The 22236-nt window shown below is 40.7% G+C and overlaps 1 protein-coding gene across 3 annotated transcripts in view; it reads right to left on the bottom strand.

Annotated features, from left to right (window-relative positions):
- khdrbs2 (KH domain containing, RNA binding, signal transduction associated 2) overlaps nucleotides 1-22236 on the bottom strand; it is a 90490-nt gene that overhangs the window by 13919 nt on the left and 54335 nt on the right. For all 3 annotated transcript variants that reach the window (XR_011307829.1, XR_011307830.1, XM_069659171.1), the window contains exons 5-6: nucleotides 17537-17664; nucleotides 14551-14737 (exon numbers count right to left, since the gene is read on the bottom strand). Coding sequence is in view for 1 of the 3 variants with exons in the window: in XM_069659171.1 (XP_069515272.1) it covers nucleotides 14551-14737; nucleotides 17537-17664 (315 nt within the window). In the remaining 2 variants the exon portion in view is untranslated. The remainder of the gene's footprint in view (nucleotides 1-14550; nucleotides 14738-17536; nucleotides 17665-22236) is intronic.

Here is a 22236-nt window from a genome sequence, read left to right as displayed (position 1 = left end):
CTATCTTGTTTCTTTTATTATGTTCTTCCAGTCTGTTAAACAAGTTAGTGACTGTTTACATCTACACACGGCCGCGGGTTCGACTTCCACCCTCGGCCCTTTGCCACGTGGCATCCCCCACTCTCTCTTCCCCTGTTTCCAACACTATCCACTGTCCTCTCTATAAATAAAGGCATAAAAGGCACAAAAAAAAAATTCAATATTAAAGTGGTCACTGTTGCATTCGCCTAACTCGCTCCTTCACATTAGTGTTCTGTCTTCTGCATAAACCAACACATCATCTGCATAGCATCATCTTCTCAGGATGATCAGATCTGTCCCATGTAGCAAACACTGAGAAGGTTGCTGCGCTTTCTCATGTTTTCTATTGCCAGCAGACTCAAGGGTGTAATTTCCAACAGAGAAAAGGGTGGACAAGTACCCCTCATTTTTCAAACTCCTATTTCTGTCCGTCTCACTTTTACAGTTTCAGTTGATTTACTCCCAAAAGCTTTCTAAACACGATATTCTTTGAGCGTGCAGCTGCTAATATCCAGGTCAGGGAGGAGAGTAGTTAATCAAAATGTTCATGCACTCATCAGAGCTGCTTTCAATTAAGAAAACAAACTCAAAGCAATTAAGTTTTATGACCTGAAGTGAGTTCTTGTTTAACGCAGGCAACTTTCAGGCTGTCATATCTTCTAAGGAGTTTTTTGGGGACTTTGGGACAAGTCTCTTTTTATGATACTAGCACATTATTATTTGCTACATCAAAATTAATGCATATAAGTGCAGCAAAAACCTGTGAATTAATTTGGTCCTTCCAACTTCTGAATCAAACCCTAAAGGACATATTCCTTATTATAGTTATATGTATTGGTAACACTTCATATTATTCGTGTAAATAAATGTCTATCACTCAATGGGGTAACACAATGGTGATTGAGCCTATGGCCCACTGATGAAAGCCTTTGTATTTGCAGTATTACAGACTGGGTGTCTGTGGCGACTTTAATGGAAAAAATCACAAGCGGCCCCAGTTAGTGACGCGTTTTCCATCAGCCAGCAGTGGTTGTTCTGCCAGAGAGGGTAGGCGGAGCTAAGCGGCTGCTTTTCTGGTCTCTGCAAGTGTTGCGAGTAAACAGTAATCTACTATGGCTGAACAAACAAAGAAAAGATGGATGACTACAGATACAACTTCAACAATAAGTGAAAATCCAAAGAAAAAGAAACAAGCTTGACGCTCAGATGAAGGCAAACAGTCTAAAAAGGAAATCGACCGTCAGCCAGGAAAATAATCATAAAGGTGGTAGTACCACAATACTACCATGCTCATTAAAAGATATTAAGTGTTTCTGTTTATTTTTCTCCAGCATCTAATCTTTTGTAATCCTTTCTGAGCTTTATATTACAAACCAAGCTTTACATACAAGTGTTCGGTTACCCAATGTATTTGAAATCAGCTGAATAAAATATGCTGAAAGCAGACTGTTGATGCCAGGCGTGTTTTCAACAGCGCATTATCCTCAATGTCTGCGAGTAACAATAGAGTAATATCATCTTGCTTTAGGTGTGGCTGCTTCTGGTAATGCTGTGTGACACATCAGTGTGAAGGACATCAAGTGCAGCAACACCAAATAAATTACATTTCAGGGACTTGCACACACTCTCTCTCGCTCCTGCCGGGTAATGCTGATTCAAACAGTTCTGGTTCCTGTGTGGCTTTATTTGTGTGAACATGACTTTGACTAAATTAAAGTTAGGGATTATGTCAGGGATTAAGTTGTTCAGGGGATCCAATACCTCTCCTTTTCTTGCATGAGTCTTTCCCCACAAAGGCAGAGTCAGAGAGCCGCATATCTCAGTAATTGACTGTTTTGTTAGCAATCCCACATGACGAATCGCTCCACACTGGACCCTAAATGTAAGGCAATCAGTGGATTTATTTCAGTCCAACGTAATATAAAACTAAACCTTCCGTTGTGATAAAGAATTATAGGAAAGAGCAGCCATGTAAAACTTAAGTTCTCTACTGTAGCAGATATTCATTAAAAGGGTGATTTTAACCACTGAGTTGCTATAATTTGTTCTGCCTTTAGATATATAAAAATGTCAGCGTTGTTCCGAGTGCATGAGATAGGCTAAATAAATAACTAAATAAATGAAATTCATTTGAATGCATCCTAGCCCAGCATACTGTGTGTAGCTGTTTGCGTGTACGTGTGTGTGTGAGTGTGTGTGTGTGTGTGTGTGTGTGTGTTCAGCTCACCATGAGGAAGGTATTGATAAAGTTATCTCAGTGTCACGCTGCTGTTTACACTTTCTAACACAGCAGTTATCCGGTTTAGACTTTCTCGTCTGGAAAATGTTGCTTTTAAAAATACATTTTCAGAAGAAATACTACTCCCAACATTCTCATGAGTAAAGCTGTGGGTCGTACTGTTTGGTTCTATTTTAAAACCTTAAAGCTGTCAGCAGTAAACTTGAATCTTGGTAGGTTAATACATAGTTGGGATGAAAGTGAAGTTTAATTGACCATTTACTGAACAACTTGCTTAGAAGTCCAATCATAGTTTGGCAAGTATTATTTAAAGAGCAGCTTGATAGTTAGATTTCTCTGGTTGCTAAGTCGTGATAGACCTTTAGATAGAGTCATACTTTGTTTATCAAAAGTTTGATGGCTGGTGTCTATTTTATAGTCTTTTTATAGTCACAAAAATGTAAGGACAGATAAAAAAGGATGTTTAGTTGCTGTAACATTAGCCTCAAATATAACCATGCCAGGCTAACAAGTTTACATTGCTTAACTAGCTTACACTGGCTTACTAGCTTACGCCGACAGCAGCCTAATGTGACCGCAATATAAAGTTTTTCTATTCTTTCTTTATAAATAAAAACATAACGTTATGTTAGAAAAGGCCCTATTTACGACACACCCTCATCAACGACAAACACAATCTTTTAAACCAAGTCACAGAGTTAGTGGTAGGCTTATTAGCTAGCTAGCTACCTAGCCCCAGCTGATTAAAACATTTGAGCGAGTTCTGTGTTTATTCTGTGTGACATTAAAGACTCAAAAGTACGAAAGCAGCTATGATTTTGTATGATGTGATGTGTCTTCCTGCCTTTTTGTTTAACCCATATAGCACCACTTTTTGTAGTGCAGTGCTAACAAATGGTTGCTATATCATTGGACGTAGCATACATTGGTTTAGCACCAATATAATATATTTTTTCTCAATATGATATTGTGGTGTTTATGTATGATATTGTAGCGTTGCGGGGTAGATTTATTTTCTTGCAACGACCTGAGGTCGAGGTGTCCCCGGAAAAACAACAAACAGGTCGGCTAACTCTTTCTATCTTACAGCTCTCGCTCGCTCAACATGCGTCTTCCTCTCCCTGAACTACTTCTCAGCCAATTACCCACTACGGTGGACACCTCCCTCAATAAACAACTACATCACAACAGCAACCAAAACAGGAACATATACCCAGGTTACAATGTAGACAATGACATGTGGTTGAAAGACAGGGAAAAAGCTAACAGGTGAACCTTGAGTTAAGATTAAGATAAACTACACGTTATTTTTTGTTTAGTATTACAGGCACAATACATAAAATGTGACTTTTGTCTCAGATGACCTCAGGTTAACTTTGACCTACAGCCCAGGCTGCATTAAGATTCAACAAGAACAATGTGTAAACAGTCCGGCCCCTAATTAATGAGGCTGGATTCGTTCAGCTTGACACTCGTCTGTAAAAACAATTAACACTGGTCCTCTCTAACAAGCCAGAGGAAATAAATCAAATGTTAACACAAGGGTGGAGAGTCCTCGCTCGGTGTAATTAGGACAGCGAGAAGCTAAAGGCCCTTAGCACTGTGCTTCATTATCAATTGACAACCTGTATGTCCCCCGACAGTGACTGATCTTCATAGGGAGCCGCCTGTGAATGCCTCTTCACTCCGCAGAATAGGGAGGAAAATGAGATTTGCAGCCTTTTGTTTCGGTGAATAGATGCTGCTCTTCACTGCTTTCACCTGTGCAAATTCAATCAGCATTCATGCTTTTGTAGCAGGTTACACACTTGAAGTATGACTCTGCTTTTGAATGTATTTACTCAAATTCTGCCATGATTAAATTTATGAAAAGGTGCATTTTGCCACTTTAAATAAGCATAATGAGATTAAACCTGATTACTTTCCAGAATAGTGACATTAAACCTAAAATCCTAAAATGATATTGTTGTAGGCCTACAAGCGTTAGATGCTTCTCCTTCCCTTACAGCTGCTTCAGTCCCCGGTGATACGACCGAGGACATTATGCATTCTACCTGCGTTTTCCTTCTATTAAATAATCGAGTGCAAGTGTGTGTCATACATCTGTTTTAATAAACAGGAGAGTTCTGCATGGAGAATTTCCATAATTAATCTAACAAATGTGAACTCAGCAGTGTAGCTGAACCCATTGTTATAAAGCAATTACAGCAGATGTGCAGAACGGTGGCCTGAGAATCTGCTCTCCTTCAAGAAACACACACAACCTCACGAATCGCACGCATCTTTTATGTTCTTGAAAAAGATGATATGGGGAGAATTTTTCCCCCCATTTCAAAAGGGTGTCCTTTTTGCTTTTTCCACAGCAGATAGATTAGACTTTTTTTCTTCAAAGCCTCCCAAAGCTCTGTGTTTAATCACATTATGGCATTTCCCGCACTGCCTCGGTATGGTTGCAGGGCTCAGGTTTAAAAACCCAGCTATGCGTTTCAATTTTTTTTTTTTTTCCACCAGCAATTTGTACAATTCATGGCCTGCTGTCAGGGACAGAATCCTGTGTCACTCTCAGATTCATCTCTTCTATCATCAGCTGTGACATTAAACGATAAGATTTGATCCAGATGGGATTTGATCTTTAAAGTGAGGCCAGGGTCCCAGTTTATATAAAATGCCATAAATCACATGTTTAATCTCCCTCTGCTCTCCCTTTGCGCTTCTCACATGAAGGATCTTAAACTGATTGCAGTGAAATGTCTCCCTGCTGCTCTTTCTAGGGGATTAAGAACATTTATTTATTAACGCTTGTTAAAAAGTCATAACAGCAAAGTTATTACTGGTAATTTTAGCACTTTAGCAGCAACCAAAGCATCTCTCTACATACACCTTAAATGACATATTGTAGTACGGTAATTTTATAATTAAGGGCACGAGGAATCACTCTCAAATACGGACCGTCTGTCATGTAAGAAACCGTAAAATACCCTCTAAATGAACGCAAGCAGTGGGAATTTGATGTGATAAAACTGTCATACATTTTAAGACACGGTCTGAACAGTAGCGCCATATCAGGTTGCACAAAAGCCAAATTTATGTTTTGGAAAGAAATTCAGTCCGTTAAAATTTTAAAACAATCAATAACACAGTTTAAAGCAGAAGACATCATGCTGAACGAGCTGATAACATATCATTAGAAAACAGACTTCTGGACAGGATAACAGATCTGCATTTTAAGCACTTTCACATGAAAGCACAGATGGAGGATTCACTCTGCAGCTTAATGCAGATGGTGGCTGATTGCTCTGTGTCTTTATGTGATAAATATGACAAATAATCGTCAAATAGTATGAAAAACCGTATCCATCATGAGCCACTTTTAATTATGCTGGCTTAGAAAAATGTGTTTATCAAAATGTACCCAAAGCCAGCCAGAGCAGCCTCGTGCTCGTGTTGACCACCATGTTTTTGTGAGTATTTGATGGGATTCGGGTGTTTTTTTTATTCCTTCTTCCAAATGAAGAATTTAAAAAACACTTCACCTTAAGGGACTGAAATGTTCTAAAATGTTGCTGGCACTTAACTAAGAGAGAAAAATATCTACCAGACACACAGCTGAAGATTTGGAGCCAATTCTGCTGCGATGTTAAAGGGATAGTTTGATTTCTGCAAGTTGGTTTTATGGTACGACTCAATCGACAGTTTATTGCCATACCTGTTTGGAGAAGCCGGCCAGTGTACCTGCATGGAAGCTAAGCTATATCTAAGATAAAATGTGCTGTATGTGTAAGAATACGGATGTACGGATGAGAAAATGTAGTGCCAAAGGAAATGGGCTGTCTGACGGCAAGGTGGAGCGCTGATACTTTTCCAGATATAGTGTCGTGCAATATACCAATATAAAATGCAGAGAGATGCGCTATAATCTAGCTAAAGCTTTGTCACGGACATGCGCCTCATGATCGCCAGTGCAGCTGCCAACCTCACAACAATCAACGTTACCGTAGGGGGTCAGAGTTACTTTCATTACATTGCTGTACTTGCTGGTGGCGCCCCATGTTGAGTGTTTTGTGCACTGAAACATTGCTACCACAGATGAGGCACACACACTAGCTCTCCGACTCCCAGAGGAGATACAGTTGTATGTTTTCTGCTCTTTCTTGGCGTGGCCACCTTCATTGTCCATCATAACTCTGGCTAAACAGGCAACTCCTCACTTAAGCTGAACTAGCGTACAGCATAACTGACCCAACCTGTCGATGGAGGTAGCTGCAACATTGCTGTGATTGGTTGGGTTCAGACGTTGACAAACTTGCCAGGAGCATCACCGTTTTTTATTGACAGCTGATCGGCCTATCCTATTATTCTGTATTGGAGGGGGTGGGACATCTGTGTATTTGATTGAATTAAAGTGGGAAGAGGTACAGAGTCTGTGAACCTCTTGCCGAGCTTGCGAGCTACCTGTTGGAGACCCCTGCCGTAGTCTGAGCTCAACTACCGCATCGGTAGCTAGCACGATCACAAACTTGACATGGTGAAATCAGGATTTAATTTGTGAGTTCTGAATTAAAATAAACTGAAATAGTGTTGAAATAAATTGTATACACGTTTTTACTGATAAATAGCTATAGAAAACCTTCCCTCAAAAACAGACTGCGTCTTATATCCCGGATTTTACTGTATCTAAAATACATCTTGCTGCAGATCCCATCCACAGCAGTACATACAGTAGCTCAGCTTCCATGATGGTACTCCGGCCTACTTCTCCAAACTGGGGCTGTGCTGAGGGCCATCTAGGTAATACACTGACTATACTTACCGCATACAACTCCAGTTCAAAAAATGAACTATCCCTTTAAGAGCCTGACAATCATCAATCACTGGATAAGGAGGATTTCAAAATACAACATGATATCTGTTACAAAATTGCAGTGCAGAACAATGAAGGTGTATACAGATGAAACCCCCAAACCCCTCCACACCTAAGCACTGTAACCCACTTCACTTCCGATCGCGGTTATCCTTTAAGAGGCACAATAATGGTCACTGTCACTGTATTAGCTTTACGACACTGACAGCATGACAGAGTCCATTAATCACTGCGGTCTCCAGAGGAAACCCTGTTACATGATGACCTGCTCCACAGCGGAAACACAGGTGCTGTTTAAGGCAGCGTCACCTCAAACCGAAGAGCAAACAATAGCCTGTCATTCAGTCGCCAAACACAATGACTGCATAGTACAGGAGCCCTGCTTAACTACATGTGTATGTGCTGGTTATAAATAAGCAGTGCTATGCAAATTGGTTTCTGGTACAAGATTGTGCTGTAATATTAATAACTCGCTGTGCATACAAGGATGAAGGACAGTGCGACTCCAACAAAACCGTGGCTGCATCATGTGACTGATTATTCCTCATAATGTGTTTCCTGTAATTATTTAAGATAATCCACGTATGGTAATTACTAAAATACTAAAATATTCATTAAACCAAAGCAAAGCAGCAAATCGTCTTAGAAGTAGGGTAAAATAATTTACCCGTGTTTTTTGGCCATTTGAAACAATGTTAATCACTTGTACATTATTAACTAAAACTAAGACTGCCAATTAAAACTACTCAGTAGGTTAGTACTCATGCCTCTATCTGATCCACAGAAACAAACCAGACCATCAGCTGGAAGACTGACTGTTTCTTCATTCTTATTTTTAAACGTCTGTCAGGACAGGTTCAGCAAAGAGATAAGATGTACTGCTTTTTCCACAGGGGTCACCAAGATAGACACAAAATAAGAGTTCCTCACAGCTGCTTTAAATGTGATGCCTGCTTGTGATTCTGTCAAACCAGGCAGATTGTGGTTTGTCATCTTAAAATGATAAGGTTGGTGTTATACAATTTTTTATTACTGTCAAAAAAATCCAAAAGAAAGACCAAAACCAACTATTTATGTTTCTTATAACTTCATGACGCTCCTGTGGCCACAAGTCTACAGGTTTTTTTTAGTGAATATGTTAAAGAGCAGCTCCAGTCGTGTTTTAAGACATATAAAATGCTCTGCTTGAAATAGTAAATTGTCTGATATATTTTTTCTGCCCAAGGCATCTCCTCCTTCTCCCTCGCTAAAAATGACAGAATCTGCATAGGCCCCTTCCACTATGCAAATTTCCAACCGCCCCTCCACCGCGAAAACAAAACACGTCTCTGCCATTGTTTAGTGGCAACTTGTTGAAACTTAGCTAGCTTGAAATGTAGTTATCAGTAGTAGAAACGTTAACGTTAGTCAGTAGTGAGTTTGCAAAAATTACGATGACGGTTACAGCTGGCTCGCGCATCGCCGAAGTGGTTGCCATAGTTAAAATGTTACAATTTCATTTAGCGGACGCTTTTGTCCAAAGCGACGTACATCTGAGAGTTAATACAACACAAGCAACGATCAAGACAGGAGGGAACAAAGTCAGTAAGTGCCATAGGTTGCACATAATGATATGCGTAGCGTCACCCCGTCCATTAACAGGATCGGCTCCTTAGGTTTGTGACGTCTCAAACCTGCCAATCTGAAAACGTGTTGTTCAGCCTGTCCTTGGTACACTGCAGTTTAAAGCAGACCGGCCCAGCCATGGAGATGACTGCTGATGTTGTCCCTGATATGTCTTGTAGCACATGAAGAACACCACATGGAGATGTTTACAAGGTTAAACACTTGATTTTCACTGGAGGGTTAGTCTTTAAAAGTTTGATGTTTTTCCTTTTGTCAAACAATCCATAAGAAAGACCAAAACCAACCGTTTACAAGTGTGTTTCTTATAATTTTGTGACTCTCCTGTGGCAACAAGCTTTTTGTTTTTTTAGTAAAGATGTTAATACAGATCTCAAATATATAATTTTATATGGGTAAAATAATACAACAAAGCAGCTGGGCATTGTAGTTTAAAGCAACTGTTTTTGTTGGGACTATTTTAAGCCGTGGAATAATACACATTTCCTGCTCTATAAGCTGTTACAGAAGCAGTGGAGTTGAATTTAAATAAACTGCAGGACCCATGTTTTTTGTAATGAAGAGAAATGCAACAGCGTGGCTCACGGATGTGTTCTTAATGGTTTTTGGACACAATAGGGCTCTATGGCACAGAGGATTGAAATATATGAGGCCTGCGCTGCATAAATTGTACTTTTTTTTAATAATCAAGCAGCCCACATTCATTATAAAAAAGGGAGGCCTTTCAATTCAGCCTTCAAATAACATTAAGGAGTGCAAATCTGGTTTCGCTTTTGGCAAGGCTGTTCTAAGTGAGTGTCGGATAAATGGAGCATTGCAGCATCGAATGGTTAAACCAGCTTGAATCATTGCACAAAGAACTACAGTCGCAGAGAAAACAAGCACAGAAGGGTGTTCGTGTAAAGTATATAGTAAGGTCAGATAAAGAGGAAGCGATCATAAATTATAAAGCAAACAATGACACATGATCACCACCAGCTGCCTCATGCTCTCCATTGAAGTTTTAAATCAATACCACCCTCGATTAGATACAATTATGGACATTCTCGCCGTATCACTTTTATGAGACAGACTGACAGTTGACAGCGTCCATCAATCAACGGTGTACACGATACCCACAGCAGAGTGCATATCTTACCAAAGACAAAAACAGGAACCTGCTGCAAAGACGCATCTGCTGCCGATGATCTATTTTTATGTTTAACCGTGCAGAATTCTCTTAGTGGAATAACAACACGCAGTACAACATCGTGAATACTGAGTGATTGAAAAAGCAAACAACCTGGACCTTTGTGTAGCCTAAATAGGTCTTTCTCCATGCTGGAAACATGCTCAAAGAAAATTGTGTAATGTAGCAGAAAAAAATAGCAAAGTGAGATATGAGGGAAGAAAATGTTCAGGACAAACTCATCTTTCCATAATCCCCTAGTCTCTGCGCTCCCACCCCTCTTTCCAACCTCCAATTACAAAGAGAAGAAACGCCTCGCCTTTTCACTCCTCAGAAATACACAGGCTCCACATCAGAACTCAATTTGGTTTGGTAATGAGACTGCGCTAGTGCATTTCCCCATGCAGACAGCCCAATCTTCAATTGCCAGCACACATGGGGGCTTTGCTTAGCAGGAAGGCTCTGAGGAAATAGACTGGTAAAAGTGTTGCCTTTTTCCATTTGGATAAAACTTGGAGCTCACCTTGGGTAGTCCTTTTCAAAATGACCTTGAGAAATTTTCCAAGATCTGAGGACAAGAATACTTTTCACACAGGCTTTGAATATTATTCATATGGATCTCAGCTTTCTTTAAAGTCATGCGAACAGATTTTAAAGACCATGGAGTCAAGGCTCAACCGGCTCCTCCAAGTAGAGTATTTTCTTTTTGCTTTTACACGGTGTGGCTATTCTATTCACTGTATAGAAGTAGAGGAAGACTCCTGCAGTTGTTGTAATGGCCAGCAGGGGGCGAATGTACTGGTGTCAAATAGAGGTAACCTTGTATGAAAGCAAATGAGAAAAGGACCTCACTTCTTAGTTGATTTACTATCTCAGTCAACATTTACCCAATGAGTTTATTCATTCTATCACTAGTTTTAGGTCTTCTTCAACACAGCATGATCTTCATTTTGTAAATGATGGTCCCATTTAGAGGAAAATCAACGGAAAAGTAGGGTATGTTTTAGGACGTGGCTACCCTTCATCGACAATTGACAAGGTGCTACTAGGGCGGTCTGTCAACCCGAATAGAGATGTAACCCTGCATGGTCATCCTCTCCTCTAAAAAAGGTCACTTTTTGTACCAAAGAGCAAAGAAGGCGACGACCAAACTGCCAAATTCAAGACTTCAAAAAGTGGGTTCACTCACCAATTGGCGAAGTCCCTTTGACCACGACTGCCTCTTTTTAAATGAAGAGCGCTATGACTGTATAACCCTGGAGCGTCTGTCTCCTCGGTGTGGTTCGTTTAGGTGGTGTGAACGCCGGAATGAAACTCTGGAGCGGACCAAACAACTGGACCATGGCCCGCTAGAAAAGACGGGTCTCGGTCCGGTTTGATTCTGGTGAGAACGTAAACGGACTTCAAATCAAATACAGGAAACAAACCATGAAACTGTGCATTGTAGTTTACAGGTGCTAACATTTGCAGAGACGCAGCAAGATGAGTAGAGGACAGACGTGGGGGAGCAATGAGGAAATAGAAATATGGGCTGACCAAACAGTTTCACAAATGCTCGTGGAAACGCACGAGAACACGGAGGTGTTCAAACTGTTCAGTGACAAACTAAAGGAGAGTGGAACTGATCGATCTGTGGAACGGTGTCGGATAAAAGTAAAAAAAAACCTGACAACAGTCGGCGATCATGTTGAGTGTGATTGATCAGTGGGCTTTCTCTCTTTGCTTACTTCAGGGAGTTTTTCCTCGAGGAATCATCACATCAGCATCAAAACTTTTGGTCCGCTGGTAAAAGCTGCCGAGTGAACACAAACCCAACTCAAGGCAAAATGCAACTTTGTAACAATCTGGTCTTTGATTCGAACCAAACAAACGGACTTTAGGTGTGAATGTGCACTTAATTTGTGAGATGATGTTGTTCTGCCTCTGTGCCTGGCTGGGGTTGGTGCTGTTGTCTCTGTGCGTTTGTGTCTCCGTGCTGTGTTGCAGGTGGCTGTTGGCGACTGGGGGAGAACTGATGCTGCCTGTTTTAAAACGGAACTGTGGAAGTAGACCTCACCCCGCCTTCTTCCCTCACTCCCAACTCGACTGTAGTGTTTTGAGTGACATTAGAGAGTAGTGGATGATATTTTTATTAGTATTGTAAATAGTGCAAATATATTCAAAATCTGAAAAGCAGTCCTGGTAGTGTTAAGGGAGAGTCGCCTTTTCTTTTGATCCCTCTCTTAGGGAGTTAGGTAAGAACTTTGTATTTTTCTTTATTGATGTAAGATTACTTGGTTTTGGTAAAGATGTTCACAAGTTTGTAACGTGCCATCACACACAGTTTCTTTAGGTGTAACACTTTTCCTCATGGTGATCTTTATGTGTATTTTTATGTTATATATGTCTTCTTCACAGGATCAACTGCAGATGTTACATTTGAGGCAGCCATTTATGTTCATCCTTTCACCACAGAATGGGAATCTGCAAGCTGACGCACATTTGACAAGTATCACAATTCACATCACACCAAACCATGTTGGCTGATAACTTCAGGTTGTTGTTGTAACAACAGAATATCCACGCTTCTATGGATACCAATTCTTGGATTTCAGACTCGTCTAACACAGAGTCCCTCAGAGACACAGAGACACGGGGCTGCCTTAAGGTCAGGCCAGCAGTGTCCTCTGAACGTTTCACCACATCAACAATTCATGTGCTCGGACTACATGGCACACATTCGGTTTTCAAACATCAAAACAGGAGAAAGAAGCAAAAACACAACAACATCACCATATTAGAAATACTGTTAAATATGCGATTAGAATTCCAAGCACACAGCAGTCAGAAATAGCTGCTGTCACAGCCTGTGATGGAGAGATTTGTCACAGTAAATAGAGCTCAAAGCTGATACATCGCAGCCATCAACACAGTCTAAGATGACCAAACCTGAGCCAACCGGGAAAACTCAAATCTGGCTGCACAAAGAAAGATTCTTGGCTCTTTGTCCACAACAGAATGCCTCATCTGTGGGGCAAAACTGTCAAAGTGAACAACGTGACGAGTAAGCCAAAGAGACATCTTGAGACAAAAGCTACCATTTACAGACAGCACAGAAACTTCTTTGACGTAGTGTTCGCATGTTTTTTATCCTTAAAACCCCAAATATGACCAACTGTCAGTTGCCAGCCAACTGACTTAAGATCAGCATTACTAATTGTTATTCATTGTGTAGTACAATATGTATCTGAACTCTTAAGAACCAAAAAAATCACATGAATTCATTTCTGTCTGAAGGTTGAAAGAAAATCAGTGTTTTTAAAAAGGAAAAAGAAGAAGCCAAAATTTGGTTAGAATTTGACTTAATTTTTGACATTTCACATTTTCCTCTGAAGTTAATATCAAGGTTGAGAAAAGTAAATGCTGTTATCAGCTTGTGCTGCTGTGTTCCAGGTTGGAAGAATGAGAATCTGACAAACAGTTATAATTTAACTTCTTCCAATTCATCCGCAACTCAAAAGACTTAAAATTAAAGTTGTAATCTCGAAGATCTCGGTTTCGTTCTCTTTGGTGATAAACGGTAATTGCGGGAGCACACCTCCCAGATATCCAGACAGTGCTGCATGTGTGACGTCCACGGTTGGCTCCGGTTGTAACTCTTGATTTTCCTGGCTGACGGTTGCTTTCCTTTTTAGACTGTTTGCCTTCATGTGAGCGTTTAATTTGTTTCTTTTTCTTTCTCTTGGATTTTCACTTATTTTTGAAGTTGTATCTGTAGTCATCCATCTTTTCTTTGTTTGTTCAGCCATAGTAGATTACTGTTTACTCGCAACACTTGCTTAGCTCCGCCTACCCTCTCTGGCAGACCAACCACTGCTGCCTGATGGAAAACGCGTCACTAACTGGGCGCCGCTTGTGATTTTTTTCCTTGAAAGTCGCACCAGACAGCCAGTCTGTAATACTGCAGATGCAAAAGCTTTCATCAGTGGGCCATAGGCTCAATCACCATTGTGTAACCTCATTCAGCGATAGATAGAGACTTAACAGACATTTATTGACACAAAAATCTTCGAGGTTAACACTTCAAAACAAAACAATTGATAAGACATTAGCTAGCTTTAGACAACAGCTAACATTAGCATTCAACCACTTCCTAGCTAATATTACTGATGACAAACGCAATATGATATGAAAGGCATAAATTCGTAGCTAACGCTAAAATTAGCTTGCTAACAGAAATGTTAGCTAGGAATTGGTTTATGCTAGTATGCCAAATATGTTATTTTACTTTGATATTTGACACTATTTGTCACTATTCATTGTTTTTTTTTATTTGCTTTTAGTGATGAAATAGTAATTTGTCAGATTTACTTCTTTTAAAAGTTATGCAAACCTGGAATACAGCAGCAGATTTGGAGCTTCCCATCTTCAGCATGGACTCAGGGGAAAACGGCTGCCATGTGAATATGGTGAATATTTCTAACTTAAAACATAAGTGTGATAATTTTTCAGACATGTCCCTGAATGCCCCGTCTTTCCATGTAAAGTAAGACTCATCCACATCACACGCAAGAGGATTAGACCAAGTTTTACACACACAGTTCAACTGTCATTTTTCTCAGCTCTACTTTCAGTGTGTGAAAAAAGGATTGGACTTACGTAGTCTTCATATGAGTCATGTGTGACTGCTAACAGTGGGGGCCTGTATCCAGCACTCGCTGCCCCCCTGGCTCTCGGAGCTTGTACCTCCCTTGTTAAAGCATTCGTGGGAAGTTTGCTGTGCGTCGCCGCTGCTCCTGCCGTCCCCCGAGGTGCTGCTGCGCTCCTGCCCGTACCTCTGTGGCCCCTGGTAAAGCAAACAAGCAGACAGACAAGGCGTCGAGAATGTACCTCCATAACATTGGTTCAGAAGCTGCAGCGAAAAAGTGGAGTTAAGACAGTAAGGAATCTGTTAAATCCCTCTTATCGCTGCATACGTGCCGGCTGTCACAGTTGGTGGTTGTCATACAGCATGCTTGCATGAAACAGTAGATAAGCATAACCTCCCCTGGCACTGAGGTAGATCTTGTAACGATCACAGGCCTGACGAGTGTCACTTTGTGTCTTTCTCAGCTCTGCAAACACGCCAGTGGGATGAAAGCTTGGTTATTCCAATAACACGATGGAGCCGTGCCTAGCCTGTATTTGTGCAAAATCACAACTCCATCTGCCTGAAGACACTCTGGCTGCAGGCCTACCCGTAGTTAGACAGGTGTATTTAACAGTGTCCACACTTCTTTAGTTAAAAAGAAAAGGGAGGCATGAAAGAGGCATGGAAAATTGAAGGTGGATTGTTTACTTTATGGACGTGTGCGTGTCCAGCAGCAGAGCCACACGAACACTGCAGGGATTGAAGGGTGGATTTAGCATCGCAAAGCCGTTTATTGTCTGCTAACTTCACATTTTAACAGCAGCAGGATGTAGGTGGGCTAGGATACCCTTTCTTCCTCTGGCACATCCTCCACTAGGTAGCAGCCCATTGTGATCCAAAAATACAGACACTCAAAGGGGAATTACTGGCGCATATTTTTCATGGAGATTTACAATAATCGCTTATCGGTGCGCCATAAGGAGTAAATCTGGGTAGGGAAGTGGTGGTGGTGGTGGTGACTTTAAATTGCGGGCGTCCCATGTTGCTGCTGGATTTAACTCATCTACATGTGCTGCCAGAATTAGGCCAGCCTGTCATGGCACACTGTACCTGTGCGCTCTTGAGGGAACGCCACGGCTCAGGTAGATTACGGACAATTTGCTCTAAAAAAACGAGACTGGAAAGGCAGGCGTTCCACAAGAGCAGCTGCACGCATGGCTAAGCCAATCAAAAGCTCTGCAACACCCCGTCTCTCTGTAGCTGGTCCTGCCTACGTCCTGAAATCCCCCAGAGCTACAACAAAAGGAAATAACTCTTATTTAAATAATCAGGAAGACTTATCTGTGAAAAGGGAAATAATGATTAAAACTATTAACTACACCCTGAGGAGGAAAACTGAGAACAAGGTTGAATTAAATATTAAAATGTTTGTTGGAATTAATCAGAAAATCCACCAGGAAGGTACTTGTTTTTTTAATCATTAAACTGTGTGTCTGTCAGAACACTGCACACTATTAGTACTGAAATATCCAAAATATTATAATAGAGTTAAAGGGGTTGAGTACTTCTGGGTTATTGAAAAACGTAATTAGAGGTGCACTCCACTGGTTTTAACCTATGACTGTATATAGATGGACGACGCGTCTCCATCTGCTCTCATTGTATGGAATTGATGCTGAAACAGCCCTTGTGATAGGCGCTGCCATCTTGCCATGGTCATTTGGAGCCAGAGTCTGCGCAGTAGATTTTGGATTTGTGGAGCCGCTGTAGCCACTTCCGCTAACCTGAACACACACTTAAATGACCGGAAAAACAGCAAGGATCCCGCACGTCGGCGTGTTTAACAGCAGAGCAGCTCCTTGTGTTGGTCTGAAGCAGACGTTCACAGGTATGTAAACTTCACCGCAGGGGTTTCTGGGGAACCCCGTCTCCCTCTCCTTCCAACCGGCCACGTTGTCCTTTGTTTCAAGATTCAGTCTGTTTAGTTTAGTATAACAATATGTCGGGGTGAATCTTATCTATTTCAGGTTGTTTTCTCCTGTTTATATTAGTTAGGGAGGTAAGTGGCTGTATTTCTGCTCTCTTTGATTTGTTAGGTTAGATCATTTACCTTCGGAGTTAGAACTGTTTGTCTTTTTGATTCACCATAAAGTTCAGTTTAATATATTTTGTCATTGTTAAACTTTCTCTTATGAAAATAAATCTGTCTTATTTTTCTTGAACGGTAACCTATGTGTCTGTGGCTGCTTGGGACTTGAGGGAAATGGGACTCTTCCATTTTATGCCTCGGCCACCTCTAGACGGGGCATAACAATATAACCCTAGAAAAAAGGCTGATTTGGCAACACAAAGTTTATCGGTTTGTCTGACGGCTACCCCCCCAGCAGTGGTTACAGGCATTAAAAATAACTATAAAGGAATAACCAATCTTTTCGCTGATGGTCTTTTGTAACTCATATTGAGGCATCAGTATTAATTTCAGTCTGTTTCATAAGGAGCTTAAAACTCCTCACAGGAGCTTTAACATTTCTTATTGCTTATGTTTATGAAAACTGTATAGAAACAGACATAAAATGGTGTTATATTTTCCATAGATTAAGATTAGGCAAAAAGATGAGGCCATAAGAGAACAGAGCAGAACGTATAAAAGCTGCAGCCAACACAGATTTCATTATCAAACCGGGTTACAGGCAGATTTAAGTGCGAGATGATGTCAGTTTGCTTATCCAACTTTAGGGAAATGTGTTTATGTTTCAAACTGTATGTAAATAAAGCAAATAAAGAACAGCCGTTAAGACAAGTTGTAAGTGCATATTTTATGTCGTCACCTGTAGAAAAAAACGGACTATAAAACAGTGAAACACTTTTTAAACTAACTTCAGAATAAAACCAACGCGAGTATGATTTTGTAAAATGCCAGCCTTCAAAATTCCTTTACTTTAAGACGCTCTGATTATTACATTCACACAAATAAAAACAGAACTGTAAAGACAGCTGTAATGAGCACACACTTACCTCGTAGATACTGTGCTCGCCGGCCGTACGCTCCTCCCCTGGGCGCTCCTCCCTCTGCTCGACTCCTCGGAGCCGTTCAGCAGGGAGAGCTCTCTCAGCTGCTCCTGTCTGATCTCGTCGTTGTAGTCCTGGGGGAACAGAATACAGCATGTCTCGTATAAGAAAATAAAAAAATGAAAAAACAAGGACATTTGTCTTCTGACTGCAACAGATGCTCGCAACAGCAGCAAATGTCATCAAATTAAAATTATCTTGACACACACAGGAAACACATGGCAGGGCTGAGCGCTGAATGCTCAATGAAGAGCAGCGTCGTCTTTCTGCTGTGTTTGGATGGAAAAAGCAGGAGAGAGAGATAAGTAATGTAGGAAAAGAGAATAAATAAGCCTGGAAAGAGCTGTGGATGCTTTTATATCAGGGCATGTGTATGATGTCATAAGAGACTATTTTTTTGAGTTTCTTTCTGGGAGACAAAATGATGTCTTTCCTACAAAATCACAACATTTAACCAAACTACATGTAAACATGGAGAACATAAGAGAGAATGAATTAAAAAACTCTTTCTCTGATTTTATAGCAACAAAAATTCTCCCTAATGTGTCAGCCTGTAATTGTTAGAAACTTCAGCGTTATCTTGTAATTCTGAACCCCTTTTTTCATCCCGTTATCAGCACGATCCAGATCATTACACAGCAGACAAGGGACTTACCATTATCTTGTCATTTCTGACAGATAAACTGGCTTATTTCTTAGAAAGACATAACAAGATTTGGTTTTTCTAATGATGAGAAAAGCAGCCGCAGAATCCCCGGTGGATGATGACGTTTCGAACGACAACTTCGTGACAACTTTGTGACAGAGTGTCAAACACTGAAAGGACATCAACAAGCCTCCAACAACACAAATCATCCAGAATACATATAAATAACAGAATTAAGTCTATTATAATCAAATCAATGATTTTCATTTAAAGCTCCTGTGAGGAGTTTTTCGCTGGTTATGAAACTGACTGAAATTAATTCTGATTCTGATGCTCCATGACCCGCCATTGCAACGTCGCGACTCTCTCTCTACGGCTCTGAAAGTTCAGTCAGTCACTCAGTCAGATTGCAGACTACAGACCCATGTGTCGGGCTGACCCCGACGGTCAGCCAATAACCTGGAAAATTGGTGCAAATAACTCTAAACTGCACATAAGTTCAGTACTTAAAGCCCCTGTGGGAGTTTTTTGCTGGTTATTAAACCAACTGAAATGAATTGTGATTACTCTATATGACCTACAAAAGCAAACCAGAACATCAGGGACAAGATTGATTATTTCTGTATAGTTAGTTTTAATACCTGAAGCTGCTGGCGGGGGGGTAGGTCTCAGACGAAGCGATTAACTGCACGCTGCCTTTTTTTTTACATTTTCCAGGGCAAAAATTTAAAGAGAGTGATGCATATGACTGTTAAAGAAAGCAGGATGAGATTTTTTGTTAAAAGCCACCACTTAAGCATGTACAGGACAAAATCAGCAAAGAGATCAGAGGTATGGCTTTGTCCACAGGGGGCGCCAAAATCAACACGAACCAAAAGTTCCTCACAGCAGCTTTAAATAAATGTCTGTTAAGTCACTATTTATGGCCCAATCAGGTAACACAATGGTGATTGAGCCTATGGCCCACTGATGAAAGCCTTTGCATTTGCAGTATTACAAACTGGGTGTCTGTGGCGAAAAAATCACAAGCGGCGCCCAGTTAGTGATGCGTTTCCCAAGTGTGCTCCCGCAATTACCATTTATCGCCATAGGCGGCGCCAAAGAGGACAAAACGAGATCTTTATGATTACCAATTTAAAGACAAAGTTCAATTTTAAACCAGTTTGCAAGATGAGTTTCATCATACAGCAAGTTTCCAGAAACGTCTCCTCATCAACATTAATCGATCATTACTATAAAAACCCTTAATACTCTTTAGAACATAAACTGAACGACTGACATATTTGTGTGAGTGTTGACGCAACCAGTAAACAGCACATTATTCAAGTGCATTAAATGGCAGGACTCAGTTTACAGCCCGCACGTACAGATTGATGTGTCACCTTTTTTCTTTCATGCCACTCAGAGTATTTACGTTGCTATAAATATAATCCACCTACACCACACCGAGTCCTGAGGGTTTTTCCCTGCATGTAATTAAAGCAATGTGGAATTTAATTACATTTGGTAATATGCAGCGTAATAATTTGTTTTCTCAGGATCTTTTTTTAAACTCAGTGTTGTCGGAAATTTCAGCAGATTTTACCACAGAAGAGTGAAAGTCTTCTAGTTTAAAAAGTGTATTTTTTTTCTGCTTCACTACAAAGTTGGACCTGACTGTGCAGAATGATGTATGTGCAGAGTTTGACACTTGAGGGCAGTTTTTAAATTCCTCTGCAGAAGGAGAAAAGCTCCTCTGTGGCCGCTTCGATCGGAGTTTAAGAAACAGTTTGGAAGCGAATGTTTTTATGTTTGTTCTCATTTTGTTTGTTCACAGAGGCGTACATGCACGCCACACAGCCGGTGGGTTCGCACAATTCAGTGGACAAACAGGTAGGCTATGTGCCAAACAGACAGTGAAGGAGACTGTAAGCCAAAATTATGGACATAAATAATGCAGGATTCAAACTTTTAAGAAAAATGGGCTTTGCAAATGTTTTATGAGGAGGGAAATGAACTGAATGTGTTTGGAGTGGAGGAGGCACGCAGTGTGTCTGTCTTTGTGAGTGCTGCTGAATATAAACATAAACCTGCCCTGCAAAAACTCCCGTGGGCCCCAAACACTGATTTTATTCATAAATTCAGAATTTGTCAATATGGGTGAAGGAATAGTTCATAATTTTTTAGAATTTCAAACAACTTTATTGATTTAAAAACAAACAGAAAAATAATTATTTTTAAGTCTGAAAACCTTCCTGGAGGGGATGTTTGAGGTCTCGACTCTCATCGGGACAAAATGTTTCTAAAACATCAGAATTGAACATCTTAAACCATCCACGCTTCAGCTCCAAAAACATCAACAGCATTACTTTATATAATTATAGCATATTTTGCTGACAATAGCATTGAGTATTTTGAATATGGAACAATTGTTTTAAGTATATTCAGTGACGTTTGCCCTTATTTGTCTGTAGATATGGAAGAGGGTAGAGAGAGAACCGAGACATTACGATCAGATAAGCTGTATACCAGTGGTTCCCAACATTTTTTGTCTTGTGTACCCCCTGAGCCTTTTTGTCATACCATGAGGTCCCCCTCACTCTTACGTGTTGATGATTCTTCAAAAGTAGAACGTAACACAACTGATTATTCAATGAAAATCATTTTATTTTATCTCCTTAATTTGAACATTTAATTCTCAGGCATTTTCTTCTTTTTAACTCAAATTACTCAAAAAAGTAAATAAATACTAAATCAAAATAATCAACCTGCCTTTGTTATGTATAACTCTTGTAACATTTAACACAATAAACTGGAGCTCCTTTGAATAAGTCCCCGCAGGCATTTAAACTTTTAAAATCAGGAACAAAACACTTCAACAATTGAGTGTGGCTTTTTGGATTGAGCCACAAGCAGAGATACAGCGTAAGACACCTCCAGTGCTTTGCTTGACACACTCGTAGCTTTCATCATTTCAGTCTGACCTGATTCAAATTCGGACAGCTTTCGTTTGTAAAATTCTTCAGTTTTACCGACACTTCCCGAGTGTTTGGCGCTCTGGTGTCGCTGTAAATGCTTCATTGAGTTATTTGCCAGGACTTCACCGCAAAAGAAGCACTGAGGCTGTGGTGGGTCCGCAGACGTAGAAGTGAATCCATATAAAATATAGTTTTCATTGACTGCCTTGGTTTAGGTTTGGCCTCTTTCTTGCGTTTCTCGGCGGGCTCCTCTGAACCCTCTCCTGAATCCAGAGCAACTGGACGTTTCAGCCATTTATCCATATTTGCCTGGCTGCAGGTAAGCAGCTGTTTTGATTTTGGCGCGGCTATGCCACAGGTTATTGTCTCCCCGGGGAAACTAGTTGTAGCGCACACGTACCGTTTTATTGACGGGCTTATCTCAGTACTTCAAAGTTGGAAATAAATTATTAAATGTTTCCACGTACCCCCTGCAATGTTCTCCCCTAGGGGTATGCGTACTCCTGGTTGGGAATCACTAATGTATACTACTGACCGCTGGTCCAACTGCAGACTGTCCTATAAATATTAGAAGTTGGAGTTGTCTGTGGTTTTAAAAGTGAGGCCAATGTAGAAATGCCTTTGGCCCTGTGTCCACATAGCACCTTTTTCTGAACACCAGCGTCTTTATTCAATTGTGCAGTGAGGACAGAGCGTGTGCAGACGCACTCGGCCGCCAAGGGAAAAAGCGCTGCACACAGTGTCTTTTTTCAGAGTGCTTTTTTGAGCGGCAGCTCCGAGCGCTTCGAGTTGAAAATCTCTGAATTTTTCAGAAAGTTTAAATGCTGCTGGTAAGTGTTGTGCTTTTATCACCCAACGCGTTGTAAGCTTTGTAGTAAGTTAAAGTTATTCTTATTTTATAGAAAGAAAATCCTCGTGCAGCATTTTTTCTCTTACCGCGTGCAACGTTTTTTCTCTCACTCCCCCGCGCCCTGTCAGCACACCACCCCGCCCTGCCAGCGCACTCACATGTCACTACCAAGACAGCCTGTCTACGAGGATAG

This window comes from Semicossyphus pulcher, unplaced genomic scaffold (assembly GCF_022749685.1).
Source record: "Semicossyphus pulcher isolate SPU_LCO1_2020_fin unplaced genomic scaffold, fSemPul1.0.p SCAF_12, whole genome shotgun sequence".
Classification (NCBI taxonomy): domain Eukaryota; kingdom Metazoa; phylum Chordata; class Actinopteri; order Labriformes; family Labridae; genus Semicossyphus; species Semicossyphus pulcher.
The sequence above is the reverse complement of the archived record's forward strand: the minus strand, read 5'-3'. Positions and strand labels throughout refer to the sequence as shown.